Here is a 15,735-nt window from a genome sequence, read left to right on the forward strand (position 1 = left end):
TCGCCTGCCGCCTCCTCGGGAGGCTTGGGTTGCCATCCTACCTGAAGCATGCAAGCACCGTGGCAGGTGGGTTCTTCAGCCTCTACCACTTCTTCCAGCTGCACATGGTTTGGGTCATGCTGCTCTGCCTTCTGTGCTACCTCGTGCTGTTCCTCTGCCGACATTCCTCCCATCGTGGCGTCTTCCTCTCCGTCACCATCCTCATCTACCTACTCATGGGTGAGATGCACATGGTGGACACTGTGACGTGGCACAAGATGCGAGGGGCCCAGATGATTGTGGCCATGAAGGCAGTGTCTCTGGGCTTCGATCTGGACCGGGGCGAGGTGGGTGTGGTGCCCTCGCCCGTGGAGTTCATGGGCTACCTCTACTTTGTGGGCACCATCGTCTTTGGGCCCTGGATATCCTTCCACAGCTACCTACAGGCTGTCCAAGGCCTCCCGCTGAGCCGCCAGTGGCTGCAGAAGGTGGCCCAGAGCCTGGTGCTGGCCCTGCTGTGCCTTGTGCTGTCCACCTGTGTGGGCCCCTACCTCTTCCCCTACTTCATTCCCCTTGATGGTGACCACCTCCTTCACAAGTGGCTGCGAGCCTACGAGAGTGCTGTCTCCTTCCACTTCAGCAACTATTTTGTGGGCTTTCTATCTGAGGCCACAGCCACATTGGCGGGGGCTGGCTTCACCGAGGAGAAGGGTCACCTGGAATGGGACCTGACGGTCTCTAAGCCACTGAATGTGGAGCTGCCCCGGTCCATGGTGGAAGTTGTCACAAGCTGGAACCTGCCCATGTCTTGTTGGCTAAATAACTATGTTTTCAAGAATGCTCTCCACCTCGGGACCTTTTCAGCCGTGCTGGTCACCTATGCAACCAGCGCCCTCCTGCACGGCTTTAGCTTCCACCTGGCTGCGGTGCTGCTGTCCCTGGCATTTATCACTTATGTGGAGCACATCCTCCGAAAGCGCCTGGCTCGGATCCTCAGTGCCTGTGTCTTGTCGAAAAGGTGCCCACCAGACTGTTCACACCAGCATCGTTTGGGCTTGGGGGTGCGAGCCTTAAATCTGCTCTTTGGGGCCCTGGCCATCTTCCACCTGGCCTACCTGGGCTCCCTGTTTGACGTTGATGTGGACGATACCACAGAGGAGCAGGGCTACAGCATGGCATACACTGTCCACAAGTGGTCAGAGCTCAGCTGGGCCAGTCACTGGGTCACTTTTGGATGCTGGATCTTCTACCATCTCATAGGCTGAGGCACGTCTGTGGACCCTCACAGCTCCCTCAAGAACCCTCCCCTGGGTGCCAACTCTGATGGGGGATGAGGGAAGGCCCTTTCTCTAATTTTTTTTTTTTTCCTGCGGTACGCGGGCCTCTCACTGTTGTGGCCTCTCCCGTTGCGGAGCACAGGCTCCGGACGCGCAGGCTCAGCGGCCATGGCTCACGGGCCCAGCCGCTCCGCAGCATGTGGGATCTTCCCGGACCGGGGCACAAACCTGTGTCCCCTGCATCGGTAGGCGGACTTTCAACCAGTGCGCCACCAGGGAAGCCCTAATTTTTGACCCTCTTTTTTGACCCTCTCTCCATTCTTGACCCCCCCGCCCAGTACACACACACACACACACACACACACACACACACACACACACACACACACACACACACACACACACACACACACACACACACACACACACACTCTTCCATCCATGGTCCTCCCCGCCTTGTCTCTTTTTATATACAGTTTGTTGTTATCAAATACAGTTAGGAAGTACTTTTTAAAAAGAGTAAGTATAGAAAGTCTCATGTTCTCATAATATTGATGAATTCTGAAGAGATTGAGACCCAAATATTGGTCCTGGTTTGGGGAAGGTTTTTCCTTCAGTGGTTCTAAATTGCACTGGATTACCACTATGTGCTTAGTGGGGCACTTCAAAGTGTAGTAGATGGTTCTGTTTAATATTTGTTCTGGATCCATAGCACATTATGGGGGGGACACCCAGTTTAAAATAAAATGTAGGAGCAGCACTTTTGAAATGGCTGAGTGAAGAGCTTGGCAGATTCTCTCTCCAAAAAGCAGTGATTAAACTTAACAAAATTGTAAACAAACAAACAAAAACCCATTTAAGGTCTCTGGAAATTAACCACAGGACATATATTGAGAGGCATTTATTCAAACAAAGCTAGTGAATTTCAGTAAGAACAGTGAGAGTCTGGCATTTTTGTCGGGAGCTGCTCCCATCTCCCTTAGCTCTGTGGTTGCTCAAGTTCTACCCCGGGCAGGGTAGAGCCATGAGGACTGGCAGCTCTGCTGTCCTCTCAGAGGGAGCTGACTTTATTTAGAGTAGCACTTGGAAAAATACATATCCAGGGCTGTTATTGAAAACAATAGCAGTCTCTGTGGCAAACAATTGGAGAAAACTAATGTTTCAGGAAGCAACAAAATGGCAGACTAGCCAGAAATTTATCAGGGAAATCTAGGGAAAGAGATAGCTAAAGTAAGCCTTATTGAGATCACACTTAACCTCTCATGGTCCAAAAGGCTATGTACATGTGCAAGGCTACACCTGTTCAAGAGAGGACAGAGAGAGCCCTTGAAAGCTGCTAGTCCCTGGCTGAATACAGGGTAGACTGATAAACTCCCTGCACTTTGAAAGTAAGCCACACACAGATCCCATGGCAAAGGATTAGAAGCCTTCTGACTCAAGGTGTTTAAGCAAAACCTCTGACCAATCATTGGCTGACCACTAGGTTATGCTGACCCAGGGGCAACCCCCTAGAAAGCAAGGCTTAAAAAGAAAAAAAACTAAGCAGTGATATCAGAGGCTGCACACTGCTGGGGAAACAGACTCCACACAGCTAGGCAAGTCACTAAGTAGACAAACAGAAAACAGTAACAACAGGCTGGAGGCAGGGGTCAGAATTCAGAGTTGCTACAGTATATTATCTAAAATATCCAGTTTTTAACAGGAAATTATAAGACATGCAAATAAGCACAAAAGTGTGACTGATACTCAGGGGAAAAAGCAGGCAGTAGATACCCTGCCTCAAATGATGGTTCTTAGTGACAAAAGACTTAAAAGCAATTCTTTTTCAGTGTGTTCAAAGAGCTAAAGGAAAATTTCTTCCTTTAAAGAATTGAAGGACAATTATGACAGTGACTCATGAAAGACAGAATATTAATAAAGAGATCTAAATTTTTAAAAAGAATCAAGTAGAAATTCTAGAATTGAAAAGTAACAATAACTGAAATGAAAAATTCACAGACTCAACAGATTTAAGCTGGCAGAAGAATTAGTGAACTTGAACATAGATTAATAGAGATTATCCAGTCTCAAGAACAGAAAGAAGAAAGAACAAAGAAAAATGAACAGTCTCAGAGATTGTAGGACAGCAGCACACAGACCAACATATATGTAATGAAAGTCCCAGGCGATAAGGAGAGAAAGAAAGGGGCAGAAAATATGTTTTAAGAAATAATGGCCGAAAACTTCTAAATTTGATGAAAAATATTCATGTCCATGTCCAAGAAGTTTAATGAACTCCAAGTAGGGTAAGCAGAAAGAAATCCACAACTAGGTATAGGTACATCATAGCCAAACTGTTGAAAAACAAAGAGAATCTTAAAAGCAGCAAGAAATAGGCCTCATTACACACAAGGGAGCCACAATAAGATTAAGAGCTGACTTGTCTTTTGAAATTATGGAGGCCAGAAGATAGTGTGATGACATATTCAAAATGCTGAAAGAACATGTCAGAGTATCTGATTATTAGCGGGTGTTAATTTTTTCAGTTGTTTAATATTAATCCTCTTAATAAAGTTAAAATAATGGCAAGAATAAAAAGGAGCTCTCTTTTTGTTATTTCTGTTATTCCCATTTTGCTCACCATATATAGAAATGTAGGAATTTTCTTCTTAAGAGATCAAAAAATTAAACCTTCCTAGTAAAAAATTCAGGTTCAAAGTTAAAATTCTTAAGAAAGAATCTCTGCTACCTTGATTTCCACAGGGATAAGGAATACCTAATTCCTTCAGAAAAATAGTAAATAATTGGCAGTTTAGAAGGCTGTTTCTGTAAGAAATGATACAGCAGATTGAATTTATGTAAGGGTGAATTTCAGATTGAGCTGACTTCTAAAACTGAAATATTTTATTAAAGTGATAGGTAAAAATTTAAAGTTTAGCCCACAGTATTTTCCATACTGAAAATTTCTCTGCTTTGTTGCCCTGGTCCACAAATAGGGCTTTATCACTATAAAGTAAGTACCATCTGTTGTCATAGTAAACTAATATAATAATAGGTCTTACATAATATAAAAATTTTAAAGCAGGGGATACCAACCATTCAGTCAACAGTCAGCACTTCTCTGGAGCTTTCCCCATCCCCCAGTCTTCTGGAAAATAGTAAATGTAAAGAGGCAATGAAGTATAGAAGTTAGGAGTAGGCGCTTCATGGTCATGTAATTGTGATTCCTGGCCCCACCACTTACCAGCTATTGTGGACGGCATGTTTGTGTTCCCCCAAAATTCATATTTTGAACCCCCAACTTCCAATATGACTGTATTTGGAGATAGGACCTTTATGGGGTCTGTTAAGGTTAAATGAGTCCTAAGAGTAGGGCCCTGATATGATAGGATTAGTGTCCTGATAAGACATGCACAAGGGAGCTAAGCTTGCTCAATCTCTCTCTCTGCCATGTGAGAACAAAACTCTCCAACAGATGCTCAGGTACCTGGTAGGCTAAGAGATAAACAGAGGATAGTCACAATTACATTTTTTAAAATTAAATTGTATAAGTATTTCAACTGAAATATTTTCACAGGTATTGTCTTTTTGCCTTTGTTCAGAGTACCTTTGACAAACGTTGGCAAGGATGCGGAACAACAGTTGGTGTGGTGTTTGATTACATAAAGTTGACACAACATTTGGCAATAAATACTAAAACTGCACATGTGTATACCTATGATCCAGCAGTTCTGTCCTGAGGCATGGTATGCAATGGGAATGAATACATATATTCATCAAAAGATAAGTACTAGGACATTGTAGAGGCATTATTGATTAATAGCCAGAAACTATAAACTGCCCAAATGCCCACTAACAGTCAAATGGATAAATTGCATGTTCATACAGAGAAATACAATGAAAATGAAAAACTACAACTAGCATACCAATATGGGTGAATTTCACAAATACATTGAGTGTATTAGAAAAGCACATGCTATATGAATACATTTATATAAAAGTACAAAAATAGGTAAAACTAATAATACATGTTGTTAAAAGGAAGGATAGTGGTTTATCCTTGGGAGAGGAGGGTAGTTCCTGGAATGGAGGAGAAGACGACCTCTGAGATGCTGGTGCTGTTCTGTCTCTTCATATGGCTTTTAATTACATGGAAAGTTCAGTTTCTGAAGATTCATCAAGCTATCTTTTAGGACAGTGCTGTCCAGTAAAATTCAAATGTGAGCCACATTATGTAAATTAAAATTTTTTAAAAGCCACATTTAAAAAGGTTTGAAAATTATTAATTTTTATATTTTATTTATCCCAGTATATCCAAAATATTATCATTTGAACATAAAATCAATATAAATATTTATTGGGATATTTACCTGTTTTGGTAACAAGTATTTGAAATCCAGTGTGTATTTTCCACTTACAGACTCAAATTAGCAACATTTCAAGTATGCAGTAGTCACGCGTGGCTAGTGGCTACAGTATTGGACAACACAGCCTTAAAATATGTGTACTTTTTTGTATGTGTAAATAGTTCAATAAAATGTTTTAAGAGTTTCCCACAAATGAAGATATTTCTGAGTATAATTGTATAAACTCAAAATTGAATCATGTTTGCTGATTATACTTTCATTTCTTTATTTTCTGTAATTTGTAGGATAAATTTCAGTGTTGTCTTTATATGTTTGATTTTCAATAATTGCAATTCTCTAAAAGCTTGAAAAACTGAAAATTTTGATGCTTCACCATTGAATACTTTAATCAGAGATTTCCAACTAATTTTGAACAAAATATAACTGAGGACTCATTTACAAAAAAAAAAAGATCAATGCCATTTTAGGAACTAGGTTGATTTCACAGAAGTTCTTCAAAGGCTCAAATTTCTAAAATCCAAAGTGCCTGTATAATGTCATGTGAATTTATTTGTATTCAGCATCAGCTTTGTCACAGAAATTTTATAGTTCAGTCACTTTAACTATCGATACATAAATATATTTGTAATTTATGCAACTCTAATGTCTAAATGATTGGTAGAATACCTCAGTACTTTGGATAAGAATTGTTTGGATAACAATTATGAATTTCATATGTACCACAACTAATTACTAGTAAATTTCTATTTCATAGTTTTAAAAATTCACTGAGAATGTTATTTCTTATACGGTGTTTAAATGTTTGTTCCACCAACATTTGTATTTGTATTATCAGTTTAAGAACCAATAACTTTATCTTCATTTTTGTACTTTTTAAATTAGCAGTCACAAAAATATGTTTCACCTTCAATATAATGACCTTCCAAAAGTTCTATTTTGATTCTATAATATGATGAGAAAAATTGAACCGTATTGGGTTGAACAGATTTTCTATTTGAAGTACCTAATGACACTGATGTAAAATTGGTATCCTTTAGCTTTTTGCAGGGTTTTTCTGTCAGCAAAGCCAACATATGAACAGCTTTGCTTTTTGTATGTTGATGAGAATGTGAGTGAAAATTTAGAAGAGTCGTTTGATGTAAATAAAAAGTTATGTTTTACAGAATGGTGTTAAATGTACCGTTTGCAGCTGCACATGTTAAATTGTCGCCTTTGAAGTATATGTTGATGCTTCTTCAGCAGATTTATTTCTTTTGGTTTTCATGTGATCAGTGATATCATTTTGGTCCCCACAGAGAATAGGAAATGTCGTTATTTTGTACAAATTATGCATTCATCATCAGCTTTCTTGAAAACGAATTTGATTCTTAATTTTTCATTAAATATATACTTCTATTTTTTAAATTCATTGCACAGAAAGGTAAGTATTACCAAACTGTAAAATAAATAAAATTGTAAATTTAGCAATACAATAAAGACAAAATCAGTGTAGCAAGAATGGTTAAGAATAGTGTATATATATGCTCTATGAGAGCACTGCTAGGTCTTTATTTACCACATGGGTTTCACAAACACCCAGCCACCTTTTATGATGACCCCACCTGACTACTTTGTGCAGACTGTGGTATAGACCGTGGAGTAACAGGCTAGTATAACAAGTAGCTGGTGGGGACTGGAGTGCTGAAAGCCTCCCACCACCTGAGTCTGGATAGGGTTATTTGTCCCTATCCATTTGAGCACACACTTTATGGGTGAGTGTATAGTTTTATCAGTAAGTACCCTTTATGCTGTCCTTGAAAGGGAGGTGTTACTTAAGTTCGCAACAGGAAAGGATCAGGATAACACTGGATCACTGATCATCTTTCAGATTTAACCATTTAAAGTGCAGACTCTGTTCATTGCACATACATTTCACATCTTACTAGAAAAGACCAAGATAGAAGCTGGAATTAGAAAATAGAGAGCTACCAAATCTCTCTTAGCTTATTTTACTTCAAATATTAGTAATAATACTTTTTTAAATTTTAATAAGGTAAAAATCTATGATCATTGCTAGATACACATGAGTGGCTAATAACTTCCTTAGGGAGTTAGATTACATCTTGTGTTATATGCTCTCATTTCATCTTGTAATCCTTTACTAAGTCACACTGATAATTATATATTGATTTTTGTAATTATTTGTTCATTGTCCACCTGCCCCTCTAGACCAGAAACTATAAGGAAAAGCACCATTTGCTCCCACACATTGTATGCATGGCACCCAGCACAGTGACTTGGGCGTAATAAAGACTCACGGAATATTTGTGGAATAAATGAAAAAGTGAATGAATGCACAGGACAGAAGGGATATCCTGTTAACAGCAGACCTGTCCTGGTTGATATCTAATCAAATAAGAGAAAGTCCTTGGCATTTGGGAACAGTGTTCTTTTGCAGGTGCCTCTGGCTTATGTAGTACATTCTGAGAATACAGTTGCTATTTATAGTAATGTTTAGTCACGTGTAAATTTTACATGTTCACAAATGCTTATAAAATAATAGCATTTATTGAATGTTGTCAGGTAGTGCACTTAAGCATTTTTATACGTTATCTCATTTAATCTTGAGACGTAAGTATTACTACTACGTGCATTTTACGTGTGAGTTTACTGAGGCTTAGAAAATGAAATACCTTGCCCTGGGTCACAGAGCTAGTAAATGCAACATAAGAATGGAGACTTGATCACACCTTTCACTTTTGTTTAAGTTGTAGACCTTGTGTCAGTGAAAATTGCAGGTATCAAACAACCCTACTAACAGAGCCAAATAAAGGATTTATCACACAGAATAAGATATCAACAGTATGCAGTTCAGGCAATTATATTATCAGGGGCTGTGGCTCTTTTCATTTTCCTGCTGTACTATGCTCAGTGTGTGGCAACATCCCCAGTATTATGTTTGCAAGATGGTTGCTGTATCGCTGGTCATTGCATCGGTTCCCAGGAAGAAGGAAAGGTGACATGTCTCTTAAATGACTTTCTCAGAAGGCCCATTCATTGACTTACACTTCTATATCATTGGCTAGAACATAGTTACCTGGCCACCCCTTGCTGTAGTGAAACTAGGACAGTGAATATTGACTTTTTTGGCATTGTTTTTGATATTTTAGTTTCTTCAAGTGTGCCATTGAAAATCCTAGTGTTGAGAAGTGCGTGACTGCAAATCACACACTTGAGCATCCTGTGCTGTAGACAATGAGGGAGCCTTAAGTTGGGGAGTATTGTGGTCAGATTGTGCTTTAGAAGGCACGCTCTGATGGCTGTGTTTTGGATTGGGGGATGACAGAATGGAAACAGGAAGAGACTTTGCAGTAATTTGGGTGAAAGATCTTAGGATCCTGAACTAGGAAAATGTAGGAATGAAAAGGAGCCTAAAGATTCAAAAAATAGGAGGTCAGATGGATAGGATTTGGTGGTTGATTGGCTCTATGGAGATGGGGAGAGTGAAGTGTCAAAGGCAGCTCTGGTTCTTGACCAAAATGAGTGAGTAGTGCCACCATCCAGACTAAAGAAGTGTAAAGGGAAAGTTTAAATTGGTTACCTTTTAGACACAAGAAGTTTGAAGTATCTGGGTTTCCTTCAGATCTTTATCCATTAGTTGGGAAAGGATTAGCATAGATATGTTATATGTTACAAATAAATTTTTGTTGATAATATCCCTTGGAATTTTCTTTTTGTTGTCTAGAAGTTCCTAACATTTGTATAGTCGATTATGTTAATATTCTCTTTTATATTTCTGGCTTCAGTGTCATTCTTAGAGCGCGTGGCCTGTCTTATCCCCACACTGTAGAAGTATTTAATAATTTCTTTTTCCTTATACTTCTATGTTTTAAATATTGACTTGATCAGGATTTTACTTTGGTGAAGAGGATGAGGTAAGGACAAAAAGGGAAGAGCATTTTCAGTTGTTAGAATATGACTGAACACGATTACTATTTCCAAGGTGTTATAATAGAACATGAAAATACTGAAGTTTTCTTTTAGAAGTTGCTCTGACTTTTTTTATGGCTTTGATGTTTGAGAAATACTCTGCTGTTCATTTCTTTCAAAAAATAAGACACCCCCAATTTTTTTTTATTATAAATCAAAATTAAAATATCTATTTCGTATATTCTTATGACAGCAGGAGGATGCATTAGCACAACAGGCCTTTGAAGAGGCCCGGAGAAGGACACGTGAATTTGAAGATAGAGACAGGTCTCATCGGGAGGAAATGGAGGTGAGAGTTTCACAGCTGCTGGCAGTAACTGGTTAGTACTTTCCCCAAAACTCTCAGGCTCTATTTGTCATGTTTGTGCATAATGATTTTAAATAGTTTAGTAGTTCAATGTCTTTCATTTTTTAAAAGTTGTACTCTGTGACTTTGTGTTTATTAAATGTAATTGCTATAAAGAAAGTTAGTCTTAATTTTAAGGTTGTACATGAATTCCTCATTTATTGGTCCTCAAAAAAATATTTACTATAATAAGGTATATTTTCTATTAATTGATTGATCCAAATATCTTACCTCTTTTTTCTTAATTATCTTTCAGATTATATGTAAAAATTACTTTACGTTATCATAGGATACATATTTTTAGAACATTATTAAACTCTCTGGGAGTAACATTATTTCCCACTTTTCTATAAATATTTGTCTTGATTTTGTAACATAATTTTCAGTCATGTGTATGGTCTCTTCACTAGAGGAAAATTTATTTTCAAACTACTCAAAGAATGAATTAACCTAGACTGTTTTTCTTTTAACCTTTTTATGGTAAAGTACACACCAAATCTACATCAAAAAATATGTAGCTTAATTATTAGAAGGCTAATAACACCCTTATAACCATCCAGGTAAAAAAAAATAAATAAAAATGTGACAGTTACCCCAGTAGCCCCCTCCATGTGTACATCTAATTATGACCTTTTCCCTCCCTTCAAAAGTAATAATTTTCTCAGTTTTTATAGTAATCCCTTCCTTGTGTCTTTTTATAGTTTTATTATCCATGTCTACTTCAGTCTTAAACACTCAAATTTAGTCTTGTCCAGTGTTTAAATTTTATATGACTATCAACGAAATAGAATAATTTCCAGGCATTAAAAAGAGTTCTGGAGATAGGTTGCACAACAGTGTGAATGTGCTTACTTAACACTACTGAACTGTACACTTAAAGGTGGTTAAGATGGTAATTTTTATGTCGGTAGTTTTTCCACATTAAAAAAAATTTTTAAGTCATTGTTACATAGTAGAGAAAATGTTGTTTTTTCATTCACTAGATTATACATACACTATTTAAATTAATATAAAAGTGTGTGTGTGTGTGTGTGTGCGCGTGCGCACACAAAGACAGTGGTTAAGAGCCCAGACTCTAGAGCCAGATGGCAAGATCTGAATCTGGCTCTGGCACTTTATCACCTCTGACAAATTATTTCACCTTTCTGTGCCTGAGTTTCCTCATCTATAAAATAGGGCTAATTGTGCCTATCTCATAGGGTCATTGTAAGGATTAAATGAGTAAATACATGTGAAAGCACTTTTAGAGAATGTGGCACTGACTAGGTGTCAGCTGATATTATTGGTATTATTTCATATATATTTTTATATATATATATATATTTTTTTTTTTTTTTTCTTCGCGGTTCGCAGGCCTCTCACTGTTGTGGCCTCTCCCATTGCGGAGCACAGGCTCTGGACACGCAGGTTCAGCAGGCATGTCTCACTGGCCCAGCCGCTCCGCGGCATGTGGGATCTTCCCGGACCAGGGCACGAACCCATGTCCCCTGCATCGGCAGGCGGACTCTCAACCACTGTGCCACCAGGGAAGCCCTCCAATCTTCTTAATCATAATTAGCCCTTCTACTATGTCGTTTCCAGAGCACTTCTCATTTCTATCATTGTTCTTATTGAACAGGATGTTAAAACAATTATAAAGTTGTCTGTACTCTACCGTAGTGTGATCACCAGTGAAGTGGGGCCCCTGATTTTTTGACCTCCACATTACCCACCACAGTGTTTTGTACATTGCATTTAGTTGTCAAATGGAGAGCTTCAAAAAATAGCTCCTACTCTGCCTGTCTGAAAACTAGAGCCTGTACGTTAAAGTAGAATAATACATGTTAATGGTCTCTGGAAAGATTTTTAAATGTTTACAATTTGTTGGTTTATATTAACTAGGTAATTTATTAAGTAATGAACTCCAACTGTGTTGTGCTAGATTCTGCATTAGGGACCGGGAAATACATAGATGAACATGCATGGTTTCTGTCCTTGAACAGCTATCAGTCTTGAGGGAAAATAGATGTATAAACAGATAATTGCAGTCTGCTTTAGCAGCACCTGTACTTAAAGGGGAACAGTGGCAGTGCAGAGGAAGGAGCACTTACATCTGCCTCTGCCTGGGGGATTCACAGGAGAATATACTTGCAGGGATTTGAAGGAAGAATGTGAGTTTGCCAGCTACACAAGCTGGGGAAAGCATTCTGGACAGAAGGAACAGTGTATGCAAAGAAGTGAAGGAAAAAGAGATCTTGTCATGTCAGAGAACATGATTGGTCAATCTTTCTAAAGCAAGCTAACATGGCTTTAAATGAATATAAGAATTGTTTTATAAAAAGTGCTGTTCAGCTACATTATATTTGAAGAATAACTATTTGACAATTAATGGAACAATTAGGAGTTTTTTTTATATGATTTGCTTTAAATAAAATTATAGATTAGTTGAGGCTAAGAATTGTCTTCTCTAAAATGTTAATTTGATTATTATAAATAATGTTACTTGAAGAAAAACATTTTGGTGTGAGTTTATATGTGCATATGTTTGTGTATGAACAAAAATATAGTCTGTTGATAAAGGTGTCAGATAATTTGTTGCTCAGATAGATTGTTTCTAGTGAGTTTTATGTCAGTGATTGAGCACATGGGCTTTGTAGTCAGGCGTAGTTGAGATTCCTGGTGCATTAATTGCTAACCTCTCTTAAGTGCGTTTTCTCATAGAAATTGTTGTGAGAATTAAATGGGAAAGTGCTTATACGGCACTTAGTATGGTGCTTGATATGTGTATGCCTTCAGTAAATAATAGCTCTAAAGTACTTTAACACTAAAAGCTCTACCACAGTGCTGGTTCAAGTTAATTGAATTATCTGGCTAACAAGAACATTGTTTTAGTTCTCTAAAGTGTTTCAGGGCACTTTTCCTGCATTATGACCTAGAGCATAGAGAAAATGGTTAGATTTTCATCAATGATTTAAGATCCATAGTCCCTTATGGCAGTAATTTTAAAAGTTCTCATAGAGAACTGTTATCTGGAAAATTGGGCTGGAATCTGACCCCAGAGCTTGCACTGGCAGTCTCTTAGGGGAGTTTTGGGTATGCATGTCTTTTGGCACTTTGTGCATGTGTATTTTGCTTCTCTTTAAAAAAAAAAATCATGACAGATTCCTAATGTCAGCTTATTTCTTGTAGTTTACCTCCTTTTTTCCTAAAAGGAGAACATTGGGGGAAAATGTTGCATTTTTTCCCGTGTAATTCAAACATCTATAAGGGGGTCTTACAAAATATAATTGAACATTGTTTTTATTTGTTTGTTTTTAATTTTGTTTTTTAAAAAGTAACAATTTTATAAAAAATGGTTTTCTTACACTCACCTGGGTAAAATTCTTATTACATTTGAAGAAACTGAGACTCTGAGAAAATTAATTGACTTGATGTCTTTTCAAATAGTTGGTTAATGAAAGGGAGGGTGAAGACTTAAACCATCTTCCTAAGCAGAAGTTCTCCACAAATACAGCCCAGCACTGGGAAAAGAATTTCCACATCACCCATAAAGATGATTAAGTTGAAAAATAAAATCTGCCAGAACCAGAAGAAGTTAGTAACCATTTTGCCTGGAAAAGAAAAAACTGAGGAAGAAAAGAATAATAATGGTTCTACTGGGTGGTCCTGATGACTGACTAGACAAGGGCCAAGGAGCAGTGGTAACTCTTGGGTGGCAGTAACCCAGTAAGTGGTCCTTGGAGGCTTAAGATCCTGGCAGCACAGAGGCTTACGGATGTCCTACCCCTGTTTGGATAACCTCTGAGGCCTCTAGCCCTGACATGCTAAACTTGTGTAACAGTGGTGCTCATGAACATTTAATATGTGTATCTGATGAAGGTTACTCACAGTGGGAAGCAGAACTCCAAGTGGTTTTGGTTTTCCCCAGTGTCTTTTAACCTGAAATCAGTTCTAAAACTCCTTGAGTGATTACTTTTCATTGTTTATCTTTTATACCTTTTGAATTTTGTATCATGTGCATCTGTTACCTATCAAGAAAAGAAAAATTGTTGCTAGTGTTAACACAGAATGATGAAAACAGAAGATTCTAGAACTTGCTATCTGTTTTCTCTGACGTATAGGCAGTTTTTAAAAATGTGAAATCCTGTCTTCGTTTGAAATTTATACAGAACCTTAATGTATAAAATAGCTTAAAGGGGCGCTGCTCTGGGTGAAGCAGGGGTAGGGATTATTCTGGTCCCCCTCTAGAGTCCCTGGAATGTGTCCAGGGAACCCAGTAACTGGCAGAATGTAACTTGAGAACCTTTGAGGTAGTAGATGAGGATGAGGCTGCTAATAAATTGCCCTGGTTTTGAGTCCTAGCTCTACTTGTTGCCATGTGACATTGGGAAAGTTGCTTATCCTCTTGACCCTCATCTGTAAAATGGAGCTAACACCCTACCTCCCAGGGTGCTGCCTGACTCAGTATCTGACATTTAAAATGGAACTCATTGGAAGCTAGTTCCTTCATCCTCTCTTTCTATGCACCTTGGCTCACAACATATCTGGAGTGGCAATAAAGGCAGGCATATCCTAACTGTAGGCTCTGAAAGTCAAAGATATGTTGCCAAGCTATTTTATATCCTGGTGTTTGTTTGTTTCTTTCTTTGTTTTTTAACAATAGTAAAGGATCTTGAACTTTTCTGGCTTCTCTTGGGGTTGGGTAGTGACAAGGAGGGGGTACAAAGAGGGAACTTCCCACATTTGGTGATATTATATTTCTTGATCTGGAGGCTAGTTACATGGGTGTGTTCACTTCCTGAAAATTCATCACTCATATATATGATTTGTACACTCTTCTGTACTTTAATAAAAAGTAGACTTAAAAAAAAAAAAATCACAGACATTTTTTCTGTAAAGTGCCTGCCTGCCCATTGATATCTGTTGCCACATAGAAGTGGCCCAGTGCCTTTTTACCTGAGAATCTTACCATTATTTAGAACTGTTGACCTGTTATCCATGGCAGTCCTTCAGGTTACACATCTCTATAACTGTAATTCCAGTACCTTACTTTGGGATTTTGTGAAGGAAGATTGAGGCTAGTAAGGTACAGACTGAGTGCTTTTGTCATAAATAAGTTGGAAAGATACCTCTGTCATCTGTTTTATAGCAGCTCCTACACACTCTTGGTGTGTCTAGGGACTGCCTTCAGCTTCATTGGCCTCTTAACCTAAAACTGTGGTACAGTACTGTTGGCTCTTAATTCAGCTGCAAGGTGACAGGGTGCTGAAAGAGATTTTCTCTCTGTCATTACCTAGAAAATGCTTTCATTTGATTGGGTTATAAAAGCGTTAGCAAATAAATTGTTATCTTTAATGTCAGAGAATGGGTAAATAATTATTGCTTATTCTGCTATAGGCAGTTTTAAAAGTAAAGTTCAGTAAATCATATGAGAATTTTATGTGGAGACTATTTGGAAATAAAAACAAGCGAAAGACTGTGGTTTTTATATTTGTGTTTTGTATGTTTTTGGAGCCTTCGATTCTGTGTGGTCCAAGAAAAAGAATCACAGCCTCTATTTATTTAAATTCCCACAGACTTCAGTTTTCATATCACTTAACTCTACCAACACTTATTTTTATGTAAGGACAAATGAACATAAATGTCTATCTCTTCTGGGCCTTCCTGAGGTGTGTTTTCGGTATAGGCAGTAGATGAAAGTGAACCGAGAATATGAACTCAGACTAAGAATGAGAATCGAAAAAAAAAAAAGAATGAGAGGGCTTCCCTGGTGGTGCAGTGGTTAAGAATCCTCCTGCCAATGCAGGGGACATGGGTTCGAGCCCTGGTCCGGGAAGAT

At 38.2% G+C, this 15,735-nt stretch overlaps 1 protein-coding gene across 3 annotated transcripts in view; it reads left to right on the top strand.

Moving 5' to 3' along the window:
* Positions 1 to 15,735, top strand: part of CBFB (core-binding factor subunit beta) — a 59,681-nt gene that overhangs the window by 34,418 nt on the left and 9,528 nt on the right. Inside the window, exon 5 of one of the 3 annotated variants that reach the window (XM_059999944.1) lies at positions 9,765 to 9,891. In XM_059999944.1, coding sequence (XP_059855927.1) covers positions 9,765 to 9,891 — 127 coding nt within the window. The other 2 variants (XM_059999943.1, XM_059999945.1) reach the window with 2 other exon arrangements.

Source organism: Delphinus delphis, chromosome 20 (genome assembly GCF_949987515.2).
Source record: "Delphinus delphis chromosome 20, mDelDel1.2, whole genome shotgun sequence".
NCBI lineage: Eukaryota > Metazoa > Chordata > Mammalia > Artiodactyla > Delphinidae > Delphinus > Delphinus delphis.